The sequence below is a fragment of the Austrofundulus limnaeus genome, unplaced genomic scaffold, assembly GCF_001266775.1.
Source record: "Austrofundulus limnaeus strain Quisiro unplaced genomic scaffold, Austrofundulus_limnaeus-1.0 Scaffold51, whole genome shotgun sequence".
NCBI classification, from domain to species: domain Eukaryota; kingdom Metazoa; phylum Chordata; class Actinopteri; order Cyprinodontiformes; family Rivulidae; genus Austrofundulus; species Austrofundulus limnaeus.
This window is the reverse complement of record NW_013952453.1, coordinates 1,865,673-1,874,362: the sequence shown is the minus strand read 5'-3', so window position 1 is coordinate 1,874,362 and position 8,690 is coordinate 1,865,673. Positions and strand designations below refer to the sequence as shown.

Sequence of the window (8,690 nt, the reverse complement as noted above, 5' to 3'; positions counted from 1 at the left end):
AACTGAAAATATGGATGGAGGACCTCAGTTTAGCTTGTTTGTCGCACTAGCGTTGAGCTAATACATACGCTCTCTGGTTTCATTTAAAAGAGCCACTAGTCAGATATTGTCCAAGATTAACCTTCAGGGTGGATATACAGTAGCTCACTCACACCGAGAACCTATCCACGTCATCATTTACCCAGAATGCTTTGTGTGTAAATAAAATGGCTCTGTCCCTGTTAAAATATATTTTTAAAAATTTACATAACTAAACAGCGTACAACATTTTTACATTCATTGCTCAGTAAAAATATATGTTTATCAAATAAAGTCTAATATTACTACTAATCAGGGATCCCTTTAAATCTGCTAAGCAAAGTTCTGCTTTCTTGAAATTTTTTTCTTACACTGCTCTTAAACTGCTTCTTTATAAAATGGAAGAAAAGTGAACTAAGAAAAGAAAGAAGAACCTAAAACAAAAGAAAACGTTGCACGTAAAGCCGCAGCCCAACTGAGGGCGCTGATGCTTCTAACCAAGCTGAATGAATGCACTCTAAAGTTGGGTGTGAATATGCAGCCCGTTGGCAGAGATGTGATTTCTCAACTGCATAGTGTATATGGTGTGTGCATATGTGTGTGTGTGTGTGTGCTAAGATGTAGGATTTGTGCCCAAGAAAACACACACCACGCACTCAGCCCACCGAAGTTGATAGCTCACCCTCAGTGGAAAGGTATGAGTTACAAGATGGAGAAATAATTTGATTAGAAAATAGCTCTGGTTGTGTATTCCTCAGTGACTCGTGCCAGAGTCTGCACTCTTGTGCCAACAGGGTCCATCCAGTGAGCCTGTGTAGGTATGTGAGTGAGAGCAAAGCTAGAGGAAAGAAATTCAAGGTAGTGAGAATTAAACTTAAAAAAAGATGTGAAACCACCCATCAGAGCCACCGTATTTACGCGCGCATGCGCTACAGTTGTGTGTTTGTGCATTCCTGAGAGGACCCTGAGTGGATCAAAGCTGCTGACACCCCAGGCAGTGTCCTCCTGAGGGAGCCATGCTGTCAGATCCAGGATCAGAGATCAGCAGAGTCGCGTCCTCCCGCTTTTTTTTTCACCCTCTGTGGGGTCTGTCACAGCAAGTTAGAACTTAGCCAGCGGCACTGATCAACCATCAGATTAGGATCTCCACAGAAAATAATAGTGATGTCTGGCAGCAAAGACAAACATGTTCAAAGGAAAAGTAGCCGAATAAAAGGTGCTGATATATCTCTTTTTTCCCCCACATTAAAAGAGAAATCTCATTTAACGCCTTTGTCAGTGAGGAATGGCTGCAAATATATTTCCACATCAGCACCTTTCAAAACTTTATATAAAAATCAGATGTTTAATGTAAGTCTTAACATTTATTGCTCTCCCAGATATTTATACTAAATTCCAGCAACTGTGGGCCCTGAAGTGCACTCAACACTGAAGCAAATTGGTTTGAAGAATGACCCAAATTTTTAAAAGCTTTAAAGAGAAACGTCAAAATTTAACTAGAGAGTCAACAATAAAAAGTAATTTTATTTTGTAAAATAGATTAGATTAAAAAAAAGTCCAGTACAACAAAAGAACTATTATGCTACTTTTTTTTTACAACTCGCTGAATGAAATATTTTCAAACYAAGAAGTCAGCGACAAAATGACAGGATTGTTTTTCTTAGAATTGAAGTTTAAATTAGACCATGGGCTGCGGCAACAATGTTTTCATCCAAAGAAAAAGTGACATTTTTTCTGTTGCGCCAAACTAAACAAATCCTGCATATGTTCTAATGTAGTCTTGTCTTTAGGGGTCATGAGAACATGAGAATGGCTGTGAGAAACCGTTCCGATGCTTAAAAAAAACCTGAGTCAGGAAGTAAACGTGTAGGCAGGCTGACAATTGGCACAAAGATATGAACATAAGCAAGATTATGTTTTCCAAATGTGCCATATAAAACACAGCACCGGTGGTAAAATTACTCCATCCAATTGCACTGACCATTAGTTGTGTGTGTGTGTGTAATGGTGGTGAGTGTGTGTTTAAACTTCAGTGTTTGCCAGCAGCCCACTCGTTGTAAATGTGCTGCCAGCTCTCACTTGGCAGCACTTTGAAACCCTTCTTTACCTCTGCAGCGGTCAACAGTGTCAACAGACCGCATGYATACACTGAGCCCATGATTCATTGAGACTGCAGCATCTGTGTGTGTGTCTGTACGTGTGTGTGTGTGTGTGCATTAGCTTTTCTGATAGCATGTGATACAAGTGTGAGCAAAAGCAGGTCCGCAATCATTCTTCTCATTTTAGATTTTCTTTTTCACCAAAGATATAACAAAAATAAATAAATCTTTCACTCATTTTGTGTCTATATACTTGTTTTTTTCTATGTTCTCAATGCAATTTACTCAGTTTTTGCTATTTTAAATGGCAATCATGGAAATCTACATGTTAAGGACATTAGAAACAGCATCAGAAATGTTTAAAACATAAAATAACTTTCCAGAAACAGATCTTTTGGCATATAAATTAAAGTAAACTTACACATTCCCTGAATATATAGAGTTTTTATCAGCCACTAAGATGTTTTTGATATACATGCAGAAAAGYACAAATGAATTAAATTAAAGGARTAGCAATCCTTGAAAGAATGCATTTAACCTAGTGACTTTCATTTAAGACTATGTTGTGTTTTAAAAAAACATTATGAAGAATCTCATATATTTTTGTGAGTTGTCACACTTAGTTTTGTGGATGACTCTCAGCTACTACCACATCAAGTTTTAGCTCTGCRTTTGTAAATTTGACWAAGTTRTAGCCTTTGTGTGGGTGGCCATCTTAAACTGCAAACAGCTGTAGACATACAGTATATCCAATGAATACATCCTGAAAGTCTTATTTATGAGATGTTTGTGATAACAGCCAGGCACACAAACACACACAGCGTTGCGTAAGTGAGCAGGTGAACAAGTTGCTCATAACAAATGTTGTGAYGTGTTGCAGCTTTGTGTGGCTGCACACACACACTGCCTTTTTGCACCTTGCTCTAATATCTCCTCACACTCTTTACTGGAGGAACTCACACACCTCCTTTACCTCCTCACACACACACACACACACACACACACACACTAAAACATTTTCTATCGCTGCCCTCCCTCCGTCTCCCTGCCTGCTCCCTCCTCTCAGCTCAAACCTATAAGAGCATAACATGAGCGCTCACACACACAAAATGCTCCTGCTCACATGCACTGGCAGACTTGCCGTGCACGCATCGAGGGGAGCAGAAGCTCAGTGCTGCAAAGCAGTGAAGCAGCAAAAAAAGAAAAAGAGAAAGTTTTTGTTTCTACAGCTGAAAGTGGTCTCAAGTGAGGACCGTTTGTAAAAAAACAACTCAAACTATGGAAGCTAAGAAGTGGGGATAGAAGAAACCAGAGACTCTTCTGAAGGATTATTGAACTCTTTCTGTATGAGCTCCTGTCATGATGATGATATCCTGTTGCTGATGGGATCTTCTTTGTGACTCGGCTTCCTGGCGAACCCAACTTGTAGTTTTTGATCTGTTTGTCTGAATGAAGTGTGCAGAAGCAGAAAGCATGTCGAACGGACGTTACAGTCACCTGCTGAGTGGAGTCTGTTTGTTGTGGCAAGGTGAGTCCAGATTTATCTCAAGCGAACTGCTGCAAACTTATATTGAAAAGTTGGTTGCATGTCGCTGAGAAAACATTGATTTAGTAACTTTAAACCTCCCAAACATGCCATTGAAAGATTTGTTTTGTCTTTGGAKTGTGTGAAACAGTTTGTACTAGAATGTGTTGCATGTATACCTAAGGGTCTGGTTTCAAAAGTGAAACATTTTCCAGAATGAACAGAAAATTATAAACGCTCTCTCGTGTGAGTCACCAGCTGAAGACCTGAGGATTTGTTTAGCTTAGAGAACACATGGCAGGAGCARGTGAGAAAAAAAATGACGAGATTACTGCTGACAAATTGAGAGTTACAAGGAAGCGATTATGCAATTTCTCACAATTCAAATTACTCACAAATAGTCCAGCATGTGGATCACCGCAGTGAAATATAAAAACACACAAGTCATGCTAACATTAGACATATGAAAAGCCTGTCTGTATTACCCACTGCCCCCACTGCGGGTGTCTTCAAAGACCAGTTAAATCCGAGGCCACAGGAGGAGTCCTGACTGGTGCCTTCAAACAATAGATCCCTGGGAGCAGGGAAGCGTGGCCCTGGAACTAATGTTGCCATTATGRTAATGGTTAAAATAACAGGAGACGGCCATTACTGACACAGCTTCAGGCTGCTGTGGAGCATGCGTCCGACCGCCGCAGACTCCCATCTTGAAAGCCCCAAAAACGTCAGGGAAAGTTAGCGTGATGGGCGGCTGGAGCTGGAGGCAGACAGGAGGAAAGCATCTGTCCCGTTCTGATCGTCATTCCTCCATCCTGGTGTTTCTGAACTGGCTTTGTGTCACAAATCAAAGTTAGCTGYAAGTGGGCTCAGGTCACTGGCTTCRAAGCGAGCAGAACTGAAATTCACTTGATGGATTACAGATATCACAGTGTGCTTTTTGGCAAATGAGATGTTTCTGTGTAACGAATGTCACCTTTTTCAGAAAATGCAACTCTTATTTGAGCGCTTCAGCTCTTAATCATGGCTTGTCCTTTCTCCTAGCTATACCCTCATGTCAGGTGCTGTTAGGTGTCCAAATAAACCCAAAGTCCAGCGTTTGATTTACCGCGGAAATTCTATGAGAAAGCAGTGACGTGATTGGATGCGTTGGCTGTGAGGAGGCAGCGCAGGGGTGAAGTCTGTGTGTTGGAGCCAGAGCGCTGTAACCACAGTGGAACTGGCGACAGAGTCTTCTGGGCAAACCCCTGCAGATCTCTTGTRTAAATAAACGAGGCGGCCGGATTAAGCAGCTTACACTGTGATGAAAAGACAACAGTAGTTGTCCTCGCGCCGCGCCGGAGACAGAGGGATGCTGCTGGTCTGGAGGTTTATGGAGGAAATGCTGAGGTTAATGCACAAATAAGGGAGGCAGGGTTAGAAAAACACACTGGACTTTTTTGTTCTTTAGATCATCCTGACCTTCGTTTGATGGTGACAACAAAGGTTGAAAAGATGGAAAGATAATAAAAGAAAGATGTAAGGCTGATTTAGCATTTTTGCGTCCGTGTTGGGAGTAAACTTACTAAAATTAAAGAAAGGTTTTAGTCTATAAGTGTTTTCAGCTTTAAATCTTGACATGTCTATCAGAGTTAGTGACTGAGTTTGATTCTTATCAATAAAATCCATAGCATGCAGATAAATTTTGATGTAAACAGAAGAAAATCAGCTCATGATGCTGTTTGTTTGTGAGCTCAGGAGTGTCTGTTGTGAAACTTATTTAGAAGTTCTGCCTTCAAACTCTTTTCAGTCAAAGAGAATTGTTATTAAATTAAACAAGGGACAACTGGGTGCTATTCGATGCCAGCAGTTTGCATCTTTTCAATTAAAGGCACCATTTTCTTTTTCTCTTATTTCATCCTTCAGTCTACATAAAGCATGGTTTTTTTTCGCAAAGTTACAAATAGATGCAGCTATTATAGACTGGTTTTCTCTGAAACTTTACATGATTGTGAAAGATTTGTTGCTGTTTATTTAGCATGCTCTTTTTTTTAAAGAAACACTTCATTTTTTCCCCTTAACAAAATCTATAAAACATTTTTGAGTACGCAAATAAAAACGTAAAAAATGTTGCCTCATGTCGGTCTTGAATTTGTGTTTCCAAGATAAATATTCCRCAATTAGTAATCTGGCGACAGAGATCCTCTCTAACAGTATGCTTATTAAAACAGGAAATATTTATTTGTGTTCAGGAACAGGAATTTTTCTTCAGATTTCTTTATTTACACAGTTGTATACAGTATGTGTATATGTATACAGCCGCAGAGCAGAAAGTTTGCTGTTTCAAGAAAAGAGAAACAGCATTTTGAGCTTTGTTATTTTTTTCTCAAGTTTTTAGCTCATAAAGCAAACTGGTTTGTTTTGGGGTTTTAGAGTGACCTCAAAACTCTTAAAAGAAGATGCAAAATTAACTTCCTCACAAGTATGAGCGCAAACAAAAAAATTAATAAAAGAAACTCATTTGAAAACATCTCAATTAACATTTAATCAATTAGTTGTCCAGTGATTACTGTCTGATACTTTCATTAACACGTATCCAGTGGTTCATGAGATATTTTGCTAACAGTCACATGAATATGCATACAAACGTACACAGACATGGACAAAAACATAATTGCCCACATAAGTCTTTTGAAGGCAGGCAGTTTAAAAAAAAGAAAGAAAAAAAGTTTCTGACTCTTGAAACAGCTCATTGTGCACAACTTTCTGAACCTTGTGATGACAAGTGACCAGATGACAGTTCTTTATTTTAAAATGTCACGGGCCTGAAATTTTTGAGGCATTGACTTGTAACACCCATCCAAGGTCTGGAGGAGAGCTCAGAGGTTCTGGAGAGCAGGAAAAAGCAGCTGTGAACTGTGAGTAATGAGCAGCACTCAGCTAAAAATGTTGAATAAGTGGGATCTCTGGGCTACTGTTGCGTTTAACTCCTCTGTTGAGAAACACACACATCCACCTCACTCATCTTGTCGTTCCAGCGCACGGAGACGTCTCACTTCTCCCACATCCCCCCCATTATTCCCCCCTAACTAACTTCATTCACCTCATCAACGACTGACAGGCACCAAGAAGCAGAAAGAAAAGAAACAAAGACAGAAAAAAAAGAAGGAAAGAATCTGACGTTTATCCAGGAGAAATGAGGCGTAGAAATCTTGGGTTTTTTTCATCAGGGCAACAGAGGGATAATCAAGAGAAGCAGGGAGAGCCAGGAGGACAGGAACATTTATGGACAGTTAAAAGGATGTTCTGCTGCATCACCGAGGCAGGGGGGGAAAGAGATGATAAGACTGGATGAGAACGTTGTGAAAAGATGAAAATGGAGATAAATGTCCTTTCTGATCATTTCACTTAACCAGCAATATGTTCTTGGATGCATCAGAAGATGTCTTGTACATTTTTAGCCTCAGATGTTTTAGTAAAGTTCAGTCCTTTCAGGAGTTGAATTTTTTTTTTTTTTTGCTACTTTCAGTTTATTTTACCACAGAAATGCATTGAGATATCTTCAAATCATTAAAAATCTTTGAACGATTGACAGTTTAATATACTTGCTTAATTTGATCTTTTGAATATACTGTTCAGCTTAGTTTAGCTTTTAGCTACTGTTTTGCTTAGTTTAGCTTTTAGATACTGTTTTACAAAAGTTGGCTACAGATTTTTTTTATATTAGCATTAAGTTATTGTTCTGTAGGTTTGAGGGTTTAGCAGCTCTTTAACTAATTTGAAATTTTAGCTATTGAATGTAATTGTGGCTTGTATCCATTGTTTTTGCTATTTTTTGCTTTTAACTGCTGCTGTGTTGGTTTTAGATTTTAGCTACTGTACAGATAAGTTTAGTTTTCAGCTACTGTTTGGATGGTTTTAGCTTTTACCCACTGTCAGTGCTGGTTTAAGGTTTTAGCTATTCTAATTGTCTCAACTTTTTGCTACTATTTTTGCTTGTTTCCACTTTTAGCTGCTCTTCTGGTTTTAGCTTTCAGCAGTTGTTTAACTCTTTTTTTAGGTACTGTTCTGATCATTTTAGCTATTTGCTGCTGATCTGCTATTTAGAATTTTTAGGAATTGCGTTGTTACTTCTGCTTTAGTTTTTAGCTTTTGTTTAGGTTATTTGAGGGTGCAGCTTTAGTTTGGCTTTTTTTCATGTTTTAGCTTTTGTTTGGGTAATTTTAGCTTTTATATAATATCCTGATGCATCTCAGTAATCCAGGTAGAAAAAATCAAAAAGAAAAAATAAGTAGTTCCTCTGGATGGGTTCTTCTTTAGTGAAACGTTTCGTCTCTCCTCCAAGAGACTTCTTCAGTCTGATGAGTTTCAGGTGAACTCAACCTTATAAGCACTGCCTCTACATGGACAAACAAGCTAGTCACATGCAAAAGAGGGCCATCGCCTAACAATAGGTGAATAAATAGAGCTAATCAAGCTTATTGTTAGGTGATGGCCCTCTTTTGCATGTGACTAACCTGTTTGTCTATGTGGAGGCAGTGCTTCTAAGGCTGAGTTCACCTGAAACTCCTCAGACTAAAGAAGTCTCTTGGAGGAGAGACAAAATGTTTCACTAAAGAAGAACCCATCCAGAGGACCTACTTATTGTTTTCTTTTTGGCTTTTATATAATAGTTTTAACTTTTTTAGTTTAGTTTCAGCAGTCATTCGGCATTGTTGCATTTTTGCTGAAAATGCACTTTTTTTCTGGTTTCTCTGTTCAAAGCCTCAAACAGAAGCAGCTGCGAAACAAACAACAACCTTTCTCTATTAAATGAAGTGCGCGGCTGACTCTCACATCAAGCGTCTGATTCCCTGGAAGTCGGGAATCAGAAGTCTCTGGATCTGGTTCTTGTTTTTGTGGGATGGCTCCAAATACAGATGCACATAAAGCTGTGTTTGACTGTGGCTCAGTGAGAGAGGAGAGCTGAGCTGAGGCCGACTGTAATCACAAACACAAACAAACAAACAGAGGTGCTTTCTAAATGCGGTCCTTTTTACAGTAAATCAATGTGGGCAGTGTGTTTTTTTTTT

The 8,690-nt window shown here is 39.1% G+C and overlaps 1 protein-coding gene across 1 annotated transcript in view; it reads left to right on the top strand.

The window, feature by feature from the left end:
• Nucleotides 1-3,251: 3,251 nt before the first annotated feature.
• The window catches only part of apcdd1l (adenomatosis polyposis coli down-regulated 1-like), a gene marked incomplete at its 3' end in the record, with an annotated part of 13,982 nt that continues 8,543 nt past the window's right edge, over nucleotides 3,252-8,690 (top strand). Inside the window, 1 exon segment of the mRNA XM_014008633.1 lies at nucleotides 3,252-3,645. Coding sequence (XP_013864087.1) covers nucleotides 3,567-3,645 — 79 coding nt within the window. The 5' untranslated portion in view covers nucleotides 3,252-3,566.